This window comes from Nothobranchius furzeri, chromosome 5, assembly GCF_043380555.1.
Source record: "Nothobranchius furzeri strain GRZ-AD chromosome 5, NfurGRZ-RIMD1, whole genome shotgun sequence".
Lineage (NCBI taxonomy): Eukaryota > Metazoa > Chordata > Actinopteri > Cyprinodontiformes > Nothobranchiidae > Nothobranchius > Nothobranchius furzeri.
The window spans coordinates 61167155-61188136 of record NC_091745.1 but is presented as its reverse complement, the minus strand read 5'-3'; the positions used below and the strand labels follow the sequence as shown (position 1 = coordinate 61188136).

The 20982-nt window shown below is 43.7% G+C and overlaps 1 protein-coding gene across 1 annotated transcript in view; it reads left to right on the top strand.

Moving 5' to 3' along the window:
* The first annotated feature begins 1909 nt into the window (after positions 1-1909).
* Positions 1910-20982, top strand: part of rab25b (RAB25, member RAS oncogene family b) — a 44006-nt gene continuing 24933 nt past the window's right edge. The window contains exons 1-3 of the mRNA XM_070550988.1: positions 1910-2807; positions 14070-14806; positions 15048-15154. Of these exons, the coding sequence (XP_070407089.1) occupies positions 14472-14806; positions 15048-15154 (442 nt within the window). The 5' untranslated portion in view covers positions 1910-2807; positions 14070-14471. The remainder of the gene's footprint in view (positions 2808-14069; positions 14807-15047; positions 15155-20982) is intronic.

Here is a 20982-nt window from a genome sequence, read left to right as displayed (position 1 = left end):
TCATTCAGGAGTTACAGGCCTTAAATATAGATCTAAAATAAATATCGGACTTCTTCAAGTGACACTGACAAAACTCCTTACATGTGCTTGTATTCTTCATTTGCTAATAAGATGTATTTTTATCAAAATTACAGGACAATCGAGGCTTTGAAAAATGGAACCCAGGCAGTGATTTCAGATGGTGAAATCAAGGTAATGTTTAATTATAATAAATTAAGACTCTAAAATTTGACATAGGATAATGCAATCTCTTGTTATCTGTGGTAATGTTGCTTATTTTTAACTCTTGTCTCTACTCAGACTGTGTATAAGGATCTCTGCAGCGGTGGAGTGAAGTCTGGCCGCATGTATCTGTGGCACAATCCAGGTGTCTCGCTTAAATTAAAGCAAAGACTAAAGCCACTGATGTTCCACTTTGCTGATGCACAGGTAAATGTATACTGACTTACAATAAGCTGCATCACATTTATTTATGTGGATGCGTGGCCAGTGGGCCACCTGGGTCCGTTGTCTAATGCTGAGAGGAATGTTTTGTTCATTTTTATGTTAACGTGTTTTATAGGTTGACGAGCTGACAGAGCGGATTGGTTCATGCTCAGGAATAGATAAACTAATAAAGAAGAGAGAGTTCCAGTTTCTGGACTTGGTGTTTGATGTCCTTGTTCCAGAGGTACAACGCAGTCTTCAGCAGTGATTGGTATAAAAGTTACTTTTCGAAAAACATTTGACAGTGTATGAAGTAATCCTTAACAGAGTTTGGTGGCAGGAGAATCTCGTCTCTGCTTTTTGTGGATGATGTGGTCCTCCTAGCTTCACCCAGCTCTGACCTTCAGCTCTTGCTGGGTAGGTTCGCAGCCGAGTGTGAAGCGGCTGGGATGAGGGTCAGCACCTCCAAATCCATGGTTCTCGACTGGAAAAGGGTGGCTTGCCAACTCCGGGTCGGGGGAGAGGTCCTACCTCAAGTGGAGGAGTTTAAGTATCTCGGGGTCTTGTTCACGAGTGACGGTAGGAGGGATCGGGAGATCGACAGGCGGATTGGTTCAGCGTCTGCAGTGATGCGGACGCTGAACCAATCTGTCGTGGTGAAGAGGGAGCTGAGCCAGAAAGCCAGGCTCTCGATTTACCGGTCGATCTACGTCCCAATCCTCACCTATGGTCATGAGCTTTGGGTAACGACCGAAAGAACGAGATCGCGGATACAAGCGGCCAAAATGAGTTTCCTCCGTAGGGTGGCCGGGCTCAGCCTTAGAGATAGGGTGAGGAGCTCGAACATTCGGGAGGGACTCGGAGTAGAACCGCTGCTCCTCCGGATCGAAAGGAGTTAGTTGAGGTGGTTTGGGCATCTGGTCAGGATGCCTCCTGGACGCCTCCCCGGGGAGGTGTTTCGGGCATGTCCTGCCGGCAGGAGGCCCCCGGGTCGACCCAGGACACGTTGGAGAGGTTACATCTCCAATCTGGTCCGGGAACGCCTTGGGGTCCTGCCGGAGGAGCTGGTGGAGGTGGCCGGGGAGAGGACGGCCTGGAGCTCCCTAGTTGGGATGCTGCCCCCGCGACCCGGACCCGGATAAGCGGAGGAAGACGACGACGTTGAAGTAATCCTGCATGTTTTTCAGGTAACAATAAAAGTGTTGGAAAAATGGGAGGGGATGAATCGATATGCAGCTGAGAAAGCCATGCTTCAGCAAATTCATTTGTACCCAAAATAAAATGGTTGTGAAATCAAGTGTTTCTTTGGTTTTATTGTCTTTCACTCAAAATAAATACCAACTAGCTAAATAGTTATCAGCTGTAGTAGTTAAATTCTGTTGCAATGAGCTGCTGTGATACACAGTAGGACAGTGTTGTGGATATTTAATAACTAATTTTTGTTGCTGGTGAGAGAGGAGTGTTGCTGAAATGTTTTTCACTGCTTCTGGGAGTCCTGTACTTTAGCAACTGGTGTAGGTCAAAAGTTCATCTTGGGCTTAACAATAAAACTGAATATTTAGCCAGTACTATTTTGTTTGCACATTTTGAAAAGTCTTAGTTTAACGTGTTCTCATTTTATCCATATGTTTTTTAATTCACTTTACAGTCTTTTATTGTGTTTGTGTGTATATATACATTTATATGTGTGTGTGTGTGTGTGTGTGTGTGTGTGTGTGTGTGTGTACATATATATATATATATGTATGTATGTATGTATGTATGTATGTATGTGCTACTGTCATAAAAATTCCCTGTCTGGAGAACAAAGGGATTTAATATTCAATTTTCATGCAATGCAGGTAACAACGTTACTTAAGTTTGCCAGTCCAGATATGAAGAGAAAAAAAAATCCGAAATAAAAAGCTTTTTCCGGTAAGTTTTGTTTTTTTTAAAAACTACTTCCAGTGAAAGTAATGACTTCTGGTTAAGGTAATGACCCACCGTGTAATTTTTCTCTTAAATGTGTACAAATCGAAGAGAAAAGCGACACGGTATGGTTTTGACAAATCCAAACTACTTTTGTGCTTTGTCAATAAAGTGTATTCAAGAAAAAAAACTCTTTCCGGCAAAGGTAATGACCCGAAAAAAAACTACTTCCGGCAAAGGTAATGACTTCCGGCGAAGGTAATGACACTTGTTTTTCGGGATACGTCATTTCCTGTCACGGCAAAGACGCCAGCTGATGTCTGCAGCCAGATGCTCTTGGAGTGCACCGAGGAGAGCGCCACACGCCACGACAACCACGTGATCTGACAGCGTCAGCGTCTTTAGAATTATCGCTTTGTGACGTCACACATCGTCGCACAGACTTATTGACAGGCAGCAAGGACGGACGAAAAGTAAGCGTTCTTATTTTTTCAACTTTGTTTTGGATAGCGGTCTGCTTAGTGAGGTATGCAGATGTGCTTGTGGCCTGCCTCATTAGATAGATGACAGACAGTTCTCCACTTTTTCGCATAAGTTAAATATCATAAAGAAACAACATTTGATCGAGACCACAAGACCAACTTTTTTCACACTTACTCTACAGAAATTGCTAACTCTTTAGGATAACAATTCACTCAGACAGTAAACATGGGTGGGGTACCCGGCTTTCGTTTCTATAGACGAGTAAGAAAACTCCGATATCGTGTCGAGTGTCTTACATTGAACTACATAAAAAGGCCTTTGTCGAAACGAGAGGTTAAATTAACAGATCGTTATGTTCTCAGAGGAAATGGCCCTGTCTACAGAGTCAAACACGCAATGGGTACTACGCCTTATTCACGAACGTGGAAGGGAATTACAAAAGTTTATCGTCATATTGTTTGTATAAAAAATTATGGGAAGGCTATTGACCAGAGGCATTTGGTAGAGGGAACTGACAAAATGTGTGAAGAGGAAATTAAAAATCTGAAGGCGCTCCAAGAGCTAGATCCAGACAGCTCCAACATTGTAAAAGTAATTGATTTGTGGAAGTATAGATACAAAAACTTTGTATGTTATGAGTTTCTGCATTCAGATCTGAAGCATCTCATGTCAACAAGAAACTTTCAGCCATTAGAAATATCCAAAATTAGAGATGTTGCCCAACAAATTCTTGTTGCTCTAAAGGCACTTGGGAAAATCAAGATGGTTCATCTAAATATTAGACCAAGCAATATTAGACTGACTCACCAATACTATGTACCCCGTGACCACTTAAAAGTGAAGCTGTTAGACTTTTGTCATGCGTCAATATTAACTGATGAAACACAAGAACATGATACACAGCATACGTTCTATAAGCCTTTTGAGATTATGGTGGGTCTTCCATTAGGCAGGGCGATAGATATGTGGGGTCTTGGCTGCACCTTAGCTTACTTATATCTTGGTCATAACTTGTTTCCTCGGTCGGAGTATGATGCCATGAGTTTAATGTTGCAATTGCAAGGTAAGCCCAGAAATTCGTTACTAAAACAGGCGAAATTGAAGGAAAAATTCTTCATTGAAGATGAAAAAGAAAAAACCTGGAGGTTTAAAACATTCAAAGAATTCTATAAGAAAAAACTGTTCTACAGAAGAACTCACAAACACACTTACACATCTTTTGATGATTTTTTTAAAGTCCCCACATTACCTGAAGACCTGGAAAACTCAGAAGATGTCAGAGAATTTCTAGATTTACTCAAGAAAATGTTGGATCTGGATCCAAATAAGCGAATAACCCCCACTAAAGCTCTGAAACACAGATTCATAACTATGAAATCTGCCATTCCTAACAAGGATAATGAATCTCCAGGTAAAATCAGTGTGAAAGACGCCCTGCAGACGCCAGCAAAACGCTTTTGTAAGTTTGTGAGAAAAATGTTTCGCAAGATCACCTGCCTAGGTGAGTCAAACACAGTACCTCAGCAGAAAGAGGTAAGAATAAAAAACACATTTTACTAGAGGATTCAACGTTTCTTTTCAAGGAAGCAAATACGACATTTCAAACGATCCCTTTTCACTATAAATGTCACGTTTTGTCTAGCTTTAGTTTTTAATCCAAACGTGAAACCGTAGCGCCGCCTTCTTGGTCTGCCAGGCAATCCCATTTCCTGCATGGGTGTTAATTAAATCTTGGATGCAAATATCTGGACGACGAACATGTACACAGATTATAATTCATCAGATTGAGACCTTAGGTGTGTTGATGTTCTGCTAGAGAACATCAAACTATTTGAAAGAAAAATGAAGCAGATTTTTAAATCGACTGCAGTGAAGCTGTTACAGTCTGGACTAAAACCTGTAACACAGATTAATGAAATAGCCTCGTTAAACGACAATAACATAGTCTGAACTTTTATTTTTCGTTGGCGCCAATTTCTAAGCTCTGGCTTCTCCGAGCTATCTGTAAATTAGTTTACTAAGAAAGGAGATGCAGCCAGACAAGCCATTTAGCAACGAGACGTCTTATAATGAATTATGATGAACCAGTGCTGACTGATTTACATCTCAGAGCCTTAATCAATGCTTCTGCTTGTTTCTGGTTAGAAAAATAAACAGAAATCTTAATAACTTTATAACCAGCAAAACTTAGTGTGATAGAGTGGGAACTCTGGAAGTTATTTGCTGATCTGACAGTATCTTCAAGATAAGGGCTCCGGTCAGAGAGCAGGGCACGGAGAGACAGTTTTACGTATTTAATGACAGTTGAAGTATGGACATCTGTACATTTCTGTGGTTCCGTGTGGTATATCAGTCATGAACGCACACGCGGCTGTCTGCCATCACCAACAGCTTAGACAAAATGGTAGAAACGGCTTTACAGGAAGTGACTATCTAGAGGAATTGATGTCACAAACTGGACCACCAAAATAAGAGTGGGGTAACTTTACAAATGTATCTTGTAAAACTGCCATAACTATAACCCTTTCTGACATAGCCGCCCCCGAATTTAGTTATAAATTCGAAAACTAGAGGAAAGTCTTATCAGGTGTTCAGCCAGAGTCATCTTCATCTTCCCAAGCTGGCAGTCGCACCAGGCACACAACTGGTCGAAGATAAGTCTGTCCCTTTATCCTCACTTCAGCTGCCCTGACTCGACCGTCTGAGCCTGGACATGTCTTGACAATCCTCCCGATCGGCCACTGGGCCCTGGGCAGTTGTGAATCGACCACCATCACAACCTGTCCAGCTGCAAGATTCTCTGTATTCTTGTGCCACTTGTGTCGCTTCTGTAGGTTAGGAAGATGGTAGCGAATAAAGTTGGACCAGAAGTGGTCTGCCAGGACCTGGCTGTGTCGCCATCGCCGTCTGCCCAGGAGTTCACTGGAAGCGTAAATGGCTTGTGGAAGCGATGCATCACGACGTCCCATGAGTAGTAAGTTCGGGGTGACTGGGTCTGGATCAGTAGCATCCGAGGATATATATCCCAGTGGCTTCGCATTGAGAATTCCCTCCACCTCAATCAAAACCGTCTGCAGAACAGATTCTGTGACAGTTTGGTCCTGCAGTACCACTCGAAGGGCTGCCTTCACTGACTTGATCTCCCGTTCCCATGTCCCCCCAAAATGAGGGGAACCTGGCGGGTTGAATCGGAACTCTATTTTCTCTCCAGCCAGCTGCTTTTGGATAGGTGCTTCTAAAGTTTGGAAGCTGGTCTGTAGTTCAGCCGCTCCACCTCGGAAATTGGTCCCTCTGTCGGCCAGGATTTCAAAGGGCTTGCCACGTCGAGCGATGAAGCGACGTAATCCCATCAGAAAAGCATCAGTGTCAATGCTCTCCAGCAGGTCGATGTGCACACAACTCGTTGTCATGCATTTAAAGATGATCCCCCATCGCTTCTCTGTGCGTCGACCCACCTTGATATTGTAAGGGCCGAAGCAGTCCACTCCGGTAGACCAGAAAGGTGGCTTGTATAGACGGAGTCTTGCTGGGGGAAGGTCTGCCATTTGTGGGACTACAGGACTAGCACGCCACTTTTGACATTCCACACAGCTGTACTGATGCCGTTTGATGGATTCTCCTCCGCGTAGGATCCAGTATCTTCTCCGAATTTCAGCGAACACACGCTCGGGACCTGGATGCAGGAGCTGGTTGTCATATTTCTTGATGAGGAGCCTGGTAGCATGATGTTTTGGGTCAAGGATAATTGGATGCATGGAATCTAGATCCAGATCTTCTGCTCTTCGCAGCCTGCCTCCCACTCTTATCAGCCCGACAGCTATATCATACTCAGGAGCAAGCATGATTAGACGGCTTTGTTTGGAGATGGACTTCCCCACAGCAAGGAGTTTCACCTCTTCCTGGAAGGTCTCACTTTGGGATTGTCGTAGGAGATGTAGTTCAGCTTCTTGTACATCTGCAGCTGTCATGGTGGGGCTCACCAGGTCTTTGGCCGCCCCGTGAAGGCTCATATGAGTGGCTCTAACGAGGTCATCCCAGTTGTCGATGTTAGTAACATCCACTTCATGAGAAGGACAGGTAGCTGCTGCACAAAACACTGTCTTGCGTAGCTCATCCTCATCTTCTTCCTGAGCTACTTCCATTTGTAGCTCTGGCCAGGTGTCAATAGGCTGGTGAAGAAATTGTGGACCCTGACTCCACCGGTTGGGCTGACTGAGCTCATGGAGTGTCTTCCCGCGGGTAAGGTCATCTGCTGGATTATCAGAGGTGCTGACATACCGCCAAGTTGACCCTTCGGTAAGTTCTTGAATTTCAGCAACCCTCGTTCCAACAAAAACCTTGTATCGACTTGAGTCTGATTTCAGCCATGTCAACACTGTAGTTGAGTCGGTCCATAGTGTTATCTGCTGGGGAGAGAATGACAGCTCTGTCATTGTGACCTTAGCCAGCTGAGCCCCGGCTAGAGCTGCGCACAATTCAAGGCGTGGCATTGACAGCTGTTTCCGAGGGCAAACACGAGATCTAGCCATCATAAATGCAATGTGAACATTGCCCTGGTTATCGGGAGTTTGAATATACTCGACTGCTCCGTAGGCTCTTTCGGAGGCATCGCAGAAGATGTGCGCTTGTCTGTTAGGCACTTCAGGGGCCAAGGTTGCTGGAACATAGCATCTTGGGATTTCCACTTGTGGGAGGTAGACCAGCTCGCTCTCCCATTGTGTCCATATTTCCAGTAGAGCCTTGGGTCGAATCTGCTCATCCCAGTCGACTCCCACTTTCCACAGGTCCTGGATGAGGATCTTGGCTCGAGTGGTGAATGGGATAAGATACCCCAGTGGGTCATACTGCGTGGCCATCACCTTGTAGATGTTTCTCAGGGTCGGCTGAGAATACTCTACCGGTCGGTGTCTGTAGCCGAGGTGATCAGAGAGGCAGTTCCAACGTAGGCCTAAAGCTGGTTCCTCTGGGTCTTGTCGGGATTGGGAAAGCCACAGCTCGGAACTAGCCGCTTTGGCTTCAGCAGGAAGGTGTTCCAAAACAGTTGGATCGTTGCTGGCCCACTGCCTTATATCGAACCCTCCAGCAGAGAGCAGACTGCGCAGTCGGTCAACTAGGGCTTTAGCTTTATCAGCAGTGGTGATGCTTGTTAGACAGTTGACCACATAAAATGCGCTTTCAACTGTATGCAGGATGTCTTCATGCCCCTTACTGTTGTCCTTCACATGCCTCTGGAGGGCATATGTTGCACAGCAAGGACTGCACGTTGTTCCAAATGGCAGAACCTGCCACTCATATACAGTCGGTTCCTCCTCTCTCTTCATACCTCTCCACAAGAAACGGAGCAGCGGTTTGTCTTCTGGTAGTAAGCAAACTTGGTGGAACATTGCTTTGATGTCACCGCTGGCAGCCACACTGTGTTCTCGGAACCGAAGAAGTACGCCGAGAAGTGAAGGACCTAGGGTCGGCCCGGGCAGGAGCTGGCTGTTTAGACAGTGTCCATTGTGTTGGTAGGAACAGTTGTAGACAATTCTTGCCTTTCCATTATGGTGGACAGCATGGTGAGGCAGATACCATGACTCCTGGGAGCTGTCTACTGTAGCTGAAGGAAGGGGTTTGGCATAACCTAACTGTTCAAGTTTATGGATTTCTTGACAGTAGGTATCTGCCAGAGCTGGATCTTTAGCTAGACGACGTTCAGTACTACGTAGCTGTGGGAGCAAAGTGTTCTTTGATGCCCAGAGGAGGGGACTATCCTTGCGCCTGAGAAGTGGAGTAGCATATCTAGTCACTCCATCCACTTCCACTTTAGTGGTGCGTTGCTCTAACAGGTCCACAGCCTGTTGATCCTCTTTAGAACACGTGGCAGTCTTTATGTTCACATAAGGCGAGATGTCAACTTCCCACAGACGTTCTACATGGCGCTGGAGCTCTGAGTTGGGAGACGTGGTGAAGTAGCAGTGTGGGTGGTCAGCAGAAACAGGACTGAAGTTGGCTGGGCCTTGTAATGTCCAACCAAGAGGAGTGCACACTGCTAGGGGGCTCCCAGGTGGGCCAGCTATTACTGGTTGCCTAGGGATGAGTAGATGAGGGAAATCAGACCCAATAAGAAGTAAAGGCTGCACTCTGTCCACAAGTGGAAGTGGAAGTCCTCCCAGATGGGAGTACTTTCGCATGAGTGACTTTACAGGGTAGCTGTGTTCTGAGAGACTTAGTTCATCAGCAGTGAAGGCATGGTGAATGCTGTACTTTACTTTGGGAGTGTGAACTGGAGATATTTCAAATGAAACTGTTGCTCCCTGAAGGTGAATCACCTCATGGCGGACAGTGCGCAGGGGAAGGTTTTCAGGCTTTTTAGTCAGATGGAGGCATCGCACTGCTGATGGGAGGATAAGAGTCCTCTCGGACCCGTCATCGAGGATAGCAAAGCCTTCCAGGGAATACTCAGCATTGTGTAGACATACTTTGACCAACTTGAGCATGACTTTATTTGGGCGATTTGGACGGTCAATGTACACTGTATTGGGAGCAGCGTTGACCATTAACACCTTTTTAGGTTCTTGAGGGCACACGTCATGGAGCACAGTAAGATGTTGTTGCTTACATAATTTACAGGGCTTCTTTAGAGTGCAAACCTCAGGTGCATGATTCCTGCCGCACCGCCAGCAGCTTCTGTGTTTGATCCATGTGGCAATTTCAGCTGCTGAAAGAGCTTTGAATTTAGGACACAGGCTCAGGTAATGTCCTCTGTCGTCACAATAAGGGCAGTAAGGTTTAGGACCTGATTTAGGCTTAGGTGATCTTATATGGCCAGCTGGATCTGGAGGTGTGGCTTTAGCCTGGCTCTCTGTGTTGTAGTACACATTGGATGAAGGACCTTGAGGTTTCTTCTGATTCCTCAGCTTTGGTTGATCTTGACACATGTACGCTGCTCTAGCGGCAATTCGCTTGGCTTGTGATTTCAACTGGAGCCATGTGGAGAAATCTGACAGGGTATAAGTCTTATCAGTCCCAGTTGTCAGAATGCCACGATTCAAGCTATACTCAACAAAGCTGTCTCTGTAGTTAGCGGGCAATTTGTTAAGTAGCCTATCAACATGAGAGCCACATTTGAGTTCGTAGCCATTTTCACCCTCTAGCGATCGGAGCATGCCTACTAAAGCTTGTACTGAGAGGGCAAAATTGTCAAATCCATCTGGATCACCAACCCTAACTGGAGGTAAGTTTAGGATGGCTCCTAGCTCACTTTGCACAAGCTGGCGGGATTGCCCGTATTTATCTTGAAGTGCCTGTAGGGCCGATGTGTATGGTTTCGGGTCATACATAAAGGCTTGTGCTAGCTTGTGAGCACTAGGCAGCTTCAAATGCTGTAACAACACTTGATATTTAAATGGTTCGGTGAGGTGAGCATGTGAGCTTAGCAGGTTATCTAGAGCCATCTTGAGCAGTGCAAAGTCTGCCTCTCTTCCAGATGTGAAGTAGGGTAAAGCAGGCTTAGGAAGTCCATATGAAGTAGCTATTAATAGCTCCATTAGGTCTGTACTAGGTGCAGCGATTGAGCCTGGAGGAGGAGCTGTCTCTTGTGGCAAAGGTGGTATGCTGGGAGGAGAGTGATGCTGCAGGGCTGCATCAGGTTGTACTGGCTGTTGTTGTGAATAAGACCAGGGTACATGCTGATGTGGAGCCTGGTTATAGACTGCTGGTAGCGTGTTTAGGGGAGCAGTGGACTGCACTGTTAAGGCTGGTGGTCCAGCACGAGGTAATATAGCACCAACTGATAGTGTCGTACCAGGCTGAGGGATGGTATGTGCTGTGGTGGGCGGAGCTATCGTGGAGTATGTGAATTGTGGCTGGGTCGGCAGGTTTACCATGGCAGGAGGTTGCGGTTGAAGGACAGGTGAAGCTCTAGTTGTTAATTGGCTTGTTGAGACAGGAGGATTAGGCACTGCTGCTGTAAAGGCTGGTGGAGGGCCAATAACTGTAGGAGCAGAGTGTGCAGGTCCATGTGCACCTTGTGAGGGTGGTGGTACTCCCATGACGTCAGCTGGAGACCCTTTGTTGGATTCATCTCCACTTTGCGGTCTTGAGGCAACAGAGCTGCTTGTTTCCTCCTTCAGGAGGGATGTAATGAGAGTCGCTTTCTCGAACTCTATTTCCTTTTCCTTTAGTTTGCGTTGCAGCATTAGCCGTCTGGTAATAGCCTCCTTTGCCTTTAATGCTATTTCTGCCTCTTCATCAAGCTTACGCCTCTGTATTTCTTGTTCTCTTAGGAGTTCCTCTCTTCTTCTGAGGGCTTCCCGAGCTTGCTGGTCCAGATGCTGGTACTGTTCATCCATCAGACTTTCCTCCATTATCTGTCTTTGCACCTCTGCCAACTCCATGCGCTTTATTCTCTCCTCCAACATGGCTGTCTGTATGTCAGATAACCCATCGATGATTGACCTCCTTGTTGACGAACTGGCGCTGCCCTGGGTCTTAGCTTTACTGCGCTGAGAGACAGGTTGGCTTCGATCTGATGATGCTCTCCAACTAGGTAGGCTAGGTATGGCTTCAGTGATGGCAGCTGTCATCATTGCAGGTTGATCTGGAGGATGAGTTTCATGCCCAGCTGGAGCTTGGGCTGCTGGATGATGGAGAAGTTGAGGTTGGTATCCAACTTCATAGTCCTCCAAATACGTTGGTAGTCGTCTCTCCCGCTGGGATCTAGAACGCACTGCTGGGTCAGATGGTTGTCCTAGCTCCTCCATAATATCTCTAGATGACTGTGGATCCGGCTCGAAGGACCATGTGATAGAGTGGGAACTCTGGAAGTTATTTGCTGATCTGACAGTATCTTCAAGATAAGGGCTCCGGTCAGAGAGCAGGGCACGGAGAGACAGTTTTACGTATTTAATGACAGTTGAAGTATGGACATCTGTACATTTCTGTGGTTCCGTGTGGTATATCAGTCATGAACGCACACGCGGCTGTCTGCCATCACCAACAGCTTAGACAAAATGGTAGAAACGGCTTTACAGGAAGTGACTATCTAGAGGAATTGATGTCACAAACTGGACCACCAAAATAAGAGTGGGGTAACTTTACAAATGTATCTTGTAAAACTGCCATAACTATAACCCTTTCTGACACTTAGAAAACTGTTTACATGAAACACAGCAAATCTTTGCCAGTAGAGATATTTTAGGATACCAGTAGTACGTTTAGGGTTTAGCTATGCCTATATTAGCCATTAGCTTGTCAATCTGTTTATTATCTTAACTAGAGCTGAAACGATTCCTCGAGTACCTCGAATAATTCGAGTACAAAAAATCCTCGAGTCAAATTCTCTGCCTCGAGGATTCGTTTAATTCATATTTAATTAATTTATGGCTTTGCAATCGCCCGGGGTCATGTTTCACCCGGACCGAAATAAGTGACGCACATGCCCACTGGACTGAATGCACACGCGAGTAGCGAATATAACTTAACTTTCTCTTAAGCCATGGCGGACAACTTGAACCCCGGTGGAGTGCGAAAAAGACAGAAAATGTCAAAGTTGTGGAACCATTTTTCACGTCGTAAGGTGGAAAACGTAGTCCAGTATAAATACAGTAAAATGGATTTAGCCTAGCACAACACCACATCCTCCGTGCTGCAGCACCTGTAAATGTCACTTCTGCAAGCGGACTCGGAGCCTCTACAAGATAATGCTTTTTAGCCTGTTTTTCTATATTTTCAGCGGACTCTGCGACTTTTTCGTTTGTAGCGCTCAGTTTCAGCTCACACCGTACATCTGGTAGCAACACGTCGGGCTTAAAATGTGCTAAAAATAGCAGTTTTTACACAACACGTCGGACTTTTTATTGCGTTATTGATGTCTGTTGTCCCTCGGGGTTTCTGCAGGAGGACACGGGTATTTATGAGTGGCGGAGGAAAAGGAAAGAAAGTAAATACATGTTTTGTGATCAGTGTAATTTGACAAAACCACAGCAAACATGCTTTTGGCAATCCTTGTTAGTGTGAGAAAAAAAGTGTGGAAATTAAAACGGACGTGTATTAATAGGGAAACAGCCGGCGAGCTGTTTGCGCCGTGAGCGGTTCTGGTTCTGTTTGGGCCGAAGCCGCTCGCAGCGTTATCCTCCTAGTTTTTGTCTGACTTGCAGGCTAGCAGATTCTCGCACGAGGGGAAAATCGGCTCAGGTTTACTTATTTTTTGCACAGGCATTTGTTTTCTGTGAAGTAAAGTTGAAGTGCTGAAGTTATGCAAACTAATTTTGAATAAAACTTGAATAACTGGCAATTGCTTGCTCATTTTAAGAGGTTTTTCATAATTATAACATGCTATTTGATATCAAATCAAATCACTTTTATTGTCACGTCACATGTGCAGGTACACATGCGAGTGAAATTCTTGTGTGCGAGTTTCACAGCAATAGAGTTGTGCAAAAATACAGTAATGTAAAAACAAGTAAAATATAAAAATGGCTAATCTAAGTATACAAATGAATAAAGTAAACAATAAGATAAGAGATATAAAATGTACAGAGGTTTGTATGTGCAAAACAGTGGCATTAATGTACAGTATGGAGCGTGTAATGTTGGAACTTGGTGGAGCTCGCGACGAGGCAGCCATACTCGGCGCCATCTTGGCTCATCAATATATGATATAAAGGTTTACAAACACAAAAGGGTAATTTATTAGAGTACTCGATTAATCGAAAAAAGATTCGATAGAGTACTCGATTACAAAAATATTCGATAGCTGCAGCCCTAATCTTAACCTCTTTCCCCATAGAGGGTCAAAGTGAGCTGCTTTCAGCAGGAATCAGACGATAGGCTGTGGTCACCCTAGACCTGTCTCCAGTCTATTTTAGGGACTCATAACTAATAAGTAACTAGGGACAATTTCTAGTCTCCAATGAACCTAACGTTCGTGTTTTTGGTGTGTGGAGGGAACCCGAGCACCGGGAGTAAACCCACGTATGCATGGGGAAAACATGCTAACTCCAAGCAAGAAGGATTCAGTTCAGATTTGAACCTGCAACCTTTTCCAGCCAAGGAACAGTGCTATTCACTATTCCACCATGCAACCCCGTTTTTTTCCTTGTTTATTTTCTGGGTTTCTTTAGATTTGGGGTAGGAGATTTGAAGGACAACGAATTTAGTCGCTTTTTTGGATTAGTCCTTCTTTTTCCACCTCTGGGGTTTTCTCAGTCCCAGAAAGTGTCTCATTCTTTTCCAGATTTAAGATTTTTGTTTTCTCTCTGTGTTTTCAGAGTTTGTTGCAGTGGATTCTGCATCTGGGCTGTTTGGTGGTAACGGGAGTTCAGCCACTCTTTCCAGGTCGAGCTTAACAGGAGTTGGCTCCTGGCTGGCAACGCTCGGCGAACAAGCTTTCTTTTAGGAGGTCCAAACCCATTCCTGTCTGTCAGCTCGGCGATGAGATCGTGGTTCAGTTGGACCTGATTTTGGAGCTGAGTTTCTATTTGTTTAACGGCAGCTTTCAAACATTCCTCTTTGTCGAAGGACGTTTTTGTAATAAAAGCAGAATTAATGGTTTATAGAAACACAGCAATAATGCTGACTGTAAAACACACTTGGTAAAATGCTACAAAGAAACAAAGTGTTGAAGACAGGAGAACAAATTCTCTGCCGAGAGCAAGTCACAATGTCTCGGAATGGTAGCTGAGTGTGGTGTAGTCTGTGATGATGTCACAAAGGGATGTCACCAAAGCTTCCTTGGGCAATGTAACAACATTCTAGAACACCACTTTTTTTACGGGCTCTGTACAGGATCACAAAATGTTCTGATGGGCTGCATGGTGGTGCAGTTGTTAGCACTGTTGCCTCGCAGCACGAAGGTCGCAGGTTCGAAACTCGGCTGTGGCCTTTCTCAGGGTTCCCACGCGTCCTGGAAAACCTGGAAAATGATAGACCAATTTTCCAGTCATGGAAAGCACATGGAAAATACCACATTATTTCTGCTGTCTGTGGTGTCTACTGAGGATCTAAAGTGAGTATTGATAATATATTTTATCTTTTCTTAGTTAATCTGTAAGTTAAGCCACTTTTTAAGTTGGTTTTAACCAGACGTTAGCTCACTAGCTAGCTGCTAAGCAAGCCATTGTGCTAGCCTCAGGACAATGGTCAATTGTTCCAGAGAGACATATTAAAAACTCATCTTAACATATTCATTACTGGTTTCATGGAATTAATTATTGCAGTTTATGTTAATAAGTTTGCTAATTTTTCAGGAACCTATGGAACATCAGAGACTTTGCAGCTACTGGAGCTAACCTGTGTACTGCTAACTTGCTACAGAGGAAGCCGCAGAAAGCTGAGCTAACAGGCCGTTTTGCAGGTAAATTCTCTTTTAGTGGATCTGCAGGATTTTTATGGTATAACTCAGACAGAATCTACATGAGCTATTGTGGGAAGACATTTAAACTACATTTACATACAGATACATGTATTTTTTATTCCATGTTACTTGGACGGGCTAAACAAGTTCATAGTTCTGCCTGCTCCTTTTTCAGTGAAACGAATGGATTATATGATGTAACTCTGAATAATTATCTAAGTGAGTATGTTTGATAATAAATTTCTTTCCAGTATACAGATCTGACATTTGTTTGTCAGAACAGGACAAATCAGTTTCAATGTGCTTTCTGTCAACCTAAATCAGATCCATCTTTGATATTTTTATTACTTAAGTTTGTATGAACAGTACATTTGATACCACTTTTACATCTCTGAAGTGAAACAGATGTCACATAAGCACTTGAGGAAGTGGGACACTAAATGTAAACAATGGATAAAACGAAATTATATAGAGACTGCGGGAGTCTGGGGGGCCGGTGACGCGGAACCAGGAGCCAGGACTGTGGGAGTCTGGGGGGCCGGCGACGGGGAACCAGGAGCCGGGACTGCGGGAGTCTGGGGAGCTGGCGACGGGGAACCAGGAGCCGGGACTGCTGGAGTCTGGAGATTGGAGACACTGGAGGATGAGGACGAAGAGGGGACTCTGGACAAGGACAAGGAAGGGACAAAGAGGCCGGAGACACTGGAGGAAACTCTGGAGACTGAGGAAACTCTGGAGACTGAGGGGACTCTGGAGACTGAGTGGACTCTGGAAACTCTGGAGACTGAGGGGGACTCTGGAGACTGAGGGGACTCTGGAAACTCTGGAGACCGATGGGGCAAAGACGTGGCCACTTGGACAGGCTGGGCGGGAACCTCTTGGACAGGCTGGGCGGGAACCTCTTGGACAGGCTGGACCAAAGCCTCTTGGACAGGCTGGACCAGAGCCTCTTGGACAGGCTGGACCGGAGCCTCTTGGACAGGCTGGACCAGAGCCTCTTGGACAGGCTGGACCTCAGCCTCTTGGGACAGGCAGGACCGCATGCGGCGCGGCCTCCGGAACCACCGCTGGAGCAGGACGTGGTGCGACCTCCAGGACCACCGCTGGAGCAGGACGCAGTGCGACCTCTGGGACCACCGCTGGGACAGGACGCGGTGCGACCTCCGGGACCACCGCTGGGACAGGACGCGGTGCAACCTCCGCGACCACCGCTGGGCCAGGATGCGATGCGACCTCCGGGACCACCGCTGGAGCAGGATGCGGTGCAACCTGCGGGACCACAGCTGGAGCAGGATGCGGAGTGCTGGAGGGTTCTGGGGAAGGTGTCCACCCCTCACAGCAGGTCAGACCCTCTGCGTTGACATCCTTAAGTGCGGACCCATAAACACTCCGGACATAAAGGTAAGGCCCGGCACTGTTGCGTTGTCAGGAACCCGCTGCGCAAGACGGTCGCAGCAGGCCTGGACGGAGGGGTGGAACCTCTGCGCGGCAGTGGCCTGATGGCCAGACGTGTTCCCCAGAACGGTGACTCCTGTTCCCTTTCTAGCTCCATAAGCTCAAGGAGTGTGAGATACTCCATGACAGGTACTGTGTCAGTGTCGGGTCGATGTTGTGGCCAGATTATTCTGTCACGAACAAAACTCAGAAGACCCGTGAAGACGCCAAACACAGTAAAAAGTAGATAAAGTCTTTTATTTGATGTGGAGTTACCAGAGGAGGGCGAGGCTGGAGACAGAGTCGGAGAGGAGGCGAGGGTCAAAACCAGATAGGACAAGCAGGTACAGGGAACAGGCTGAGATGAGGTAGCAGACAGGCGAGTGTCGTGGTGGCAGGCAGAGTTCAAGGCAGGGGTCAGGAGCAAAAACGAGGTCCGGAGGCTGAGATCAGGCAGGGTAAAAGGCTGGAAGATTTACTAGCAAGGGCATTCAATATTCTGGCGGTGACTGGGTAGCTGGATGGTTCTTTTATAACTTGTTAAAGGTCGTAAAGAAGCTTAAGGGCACAGGAGTGTATGTAAATGAGCACCTGACAAAGAAGAATTCAGAGATTGCCTGGCAAGCAAGAATTCTGAAGGAGAGGAAAATACAGGATACCTGGATAAGGAACTGTAAAGTAATGATCAAGCTTAATGGACCACCAGAACAGGCTACGGTGGTGAGCATCAGGAGCCTCTCTGAACTGGAAAAACTTAAATGATGAGAAGAAGATGGTATTTAGTTCATGGACAAAGCAGACTACAAGAAATCAGGAAATAATACATTTTTTAGGTTTGTCAGTGATGTAGATCATAAATCAAATTTGATAGATAATGGAGTTGACTCAGAAATTAATGTTTGCAGAAACACCCACCTGGACTGTGAATATTATATTGTAGAGGACTTCAAAGTGAGTATGTGTGGATTTTCATTAATACACTTTAACAGCAGAAGTCTCTACAACAATTTATCTAAGATCTCAGATTACCTAAATGAGTTCAAGGAGAAATTTACAGTAGTTGCAATTTCAGAAACCTGGATCAAAGATGGAAAAGAGTTATTGAATAAACTGAATGGCTATGAAATGTTTACTCAGAGCAGACAAAACAAAAGAGGGGGTGGGGTAGCACTTTTTGTTAGGACTGGTTTTGATTGTACGATACTAACGAATATGACCTTCATTGTTGAAAATTTGATGGAGAGTCTGACAATTGAAATTAAGTGTAAAAAATCCAGAAACATCATTATAAGTTGTATGTATCGTAGTCCTGGTTCTTCTATGGATCAGTTTAATGAATGTATTTAAACATTATTTGGGCAATGTAGGAAAAAAATGACTTTAATTTGTGGTGATTTTAATATTGATATGTTTAAATCAGATGATAATACTAAAATAGCTGAATTTGTCAATTTAATGTTTAGTTTAGGTTTCTTTCCGTTGATATTGAGACCAAGCAGGATAACAGCCGATAGTGTTACACTGATTGACAATATATTCATAAATCAATCTGACATCAAGACAAAGAATGGCCTTTTTAAACTGATATTACTGATCATTTTCCGGTGTTTACTGTGGTGTAAATGATGAGAAGTGATGAAACATCCCTGGAAAATGTAAATTATACCACAACTAGAAAAAAACTCCTGTTGAAATTGAAGCTCTGAAATATGAACTGTTTTGCTCTGATTGGACTGATGTTTATGTTGATGATGTTAATAATTCTTATAATGCATTTCTAGAAATATTTTTGGGAGCTTATGATAAACATTGTCCTCTAAAATATCATAAGCAAAACTTAAAAAAAGGTCCCCACCCTGGATTGTTAGGGGATTGGAAAGGGCTTGCCAGAAAAAGAAATCACTGTATCTGGATTTTATAAAAAATCCAACGAAGGAAAAAGAAAAAAGGTATAAGGAATATAAAAACAAATTAACTACAAAAATAAGGAAGCAAAAAAAGGAATATTATGATGAGCTTTTCCTAAGACACAAAAATAATATTAAGGGTACATGGAATGTGTTAAATAAATTAATAAGAAATACAAAAGAAGCAGGTATAGAAATTCACAATAAAAATGGAAAGAACATTGCAAATGAGTTTAATAAATATTTTGTGAATGTTGGCCCTAATCTAGCTAAAAAGCTGCCAGAAGTTGACATTAACCATGAAATAAATAAAAACAATACAATGTTTTTGAGCAGTGTAAGCCAAAGTGATGTGATCCAAGCGGTATATAGTTTCAAAAGTAAAAAGTCCTTAGATTTTCATGGGATAGATATGTCTCTCATCAAGGAGGTTATCCATTGCATTACTGAACCTTTTCTTATATTTGTAATAAATCCTTTTCAAGTGGCACAGTCCCTGAACAAATGAAAATAGCCAGAGTTATTCCTATTTATAAAAGTGGTGATAAATTATTAGCTTGTAACTATAGACCTATCTCTTTACTGCCACAGTTTTCAAAGATACTTGAGAAACTTTTTGTAATTAGATTTGAAGCATTTACCAACAAGTTTGATCTTTTAAACGACCATCAGTATGGGTTTAGGAAGAATCGTTCAACCTCATTAGCAGTTATGGATTTGGTAGAGCAGATTGCAACAGAAGTGGATCAAAAACTTAATGTAGTGGCTGTCTTAATTGACTTGAGTAAGGCGTTTGATACAATTGATCACACATACCTGCTCAAGAAATGTGAATACTATGGTCTTCGTGGTAAAACCAATCAATGGCTTGAAAGTTATTTAAGCAGTAGATTTCAATATGTAAATGTTAATGATATAGATTCACAGCTTGAAAGAGTAATATGTGGTGTACCGCAAGGCTCGGTGCTAGGACCGAAATTATTCAACCTATACCTGAACGACATCTTTTCTGTATCGTCTCGGTTAAAATTTATTATGTTTGCAGATGATACAAATTTCATTTGTATGGGAAAAGATATGAGTAAATTATTACAAGAGGTTGAAAACGATTTGGGTTCAATTAAAAAATGGTTTGATTACAACAAGCTATCACTAAATGAAAATAAAACCAAATTTATGATATTTTCAGGGAACAGGGACAATGACGGTGCTAAGCTGTATTTAAATGGAGTCCCAATTGAACAAGTATATGAAACTAAATTCCTCGGTGTGATTATTGATAGTAAACTCAGTTGGAAACCACATATTGAATATATCAAACGGCAAGTGTCTAAATCTATTGCTATACTTTATAAAACTAGTGATGTACTAAATAAAAAAGCCTTGTTTTTGATTTATAGCTCTTTAGTTATGCCTTATTTGTCTTACTGTGTAGAGGTTTGGGGAAATGCAGGTAAAACGTGTGTTGAGACTGTATTTAAATTACAAGAAAAGGCGATTAGAATAGTTAATAAATTGGGATACCTCGAACCAACCCATAATCTATTTAGTCATACTAAAATGCTAAAATTAGGAGATATTATTAAAGTAAAAAATCTTAGAGATTCTTCATAAAGTAGTTAACAATAAAATCCCAAATTGCATAAAAGTTTATTTCAAACCAAGAGATGATCATTATAATCTCAGAGGTGTATTTATGTTTGAATGTGTAAAAGCCAGAACTAATGTGAAATCAAGATGTGTTTCCGTTGTTGGTGTGAAATTGTGGAATGAGTTAGATGATGATTTGAAGAAATGTACTTCTTTACTAAAGTTTAAAGCAGGTGTAAAGTGTCACATATTTACAGGGTATGAAAAGTATGTATAGACATTAATGAATTTTCTTTGTGGTTATTTATATTGGGGAAAATAAACGAAATTAATATTGGTTATGTATCTTAGGTGGAAAATAGGGTAGGCTAAAATAAGCATTGCTTCTGCCTATTCCTTTTTTGGTTTAAATTCAAGTTGTTAATATTGTTGTTTTGTTTGAAAAGAAAAATGTTATGTTAATGCTATAAACCAAAATAAAGACCGAAAGAAAGAAAAGAAAGATATAGCAGGGGGAACAGGTGTGGTGAATGAGGCTGATGACAGGAACAGGTGAGATGAATGAAGTTGATGAGGTGCAGACTGAGGTTGCTAGGGAAACAGGGCTTGGCTGGAGCTTGAGGAGGGGACCAGGTGTGCTGCATGAAGGCTGAAAGATTGGGAGTCATGACAAAGCTGTGGATTGCATGTTCTACATGGAAGTTTTCAGGATGGAGAAAGATAAACCGGTTAGAAGGTGGGACATGTGCTTAGAGCACTTGATGTTCCATGACTCACCAGCAAGACGTGCTGACTTCATTGAGGTGACCAAAACAACATTTCCTCTGAAGTTCTGTTCCCATCGATGGGTTGAAGACTTGGCAGTTGCAGAGCGGGCAATGGAAGTGTGGCCAGCTG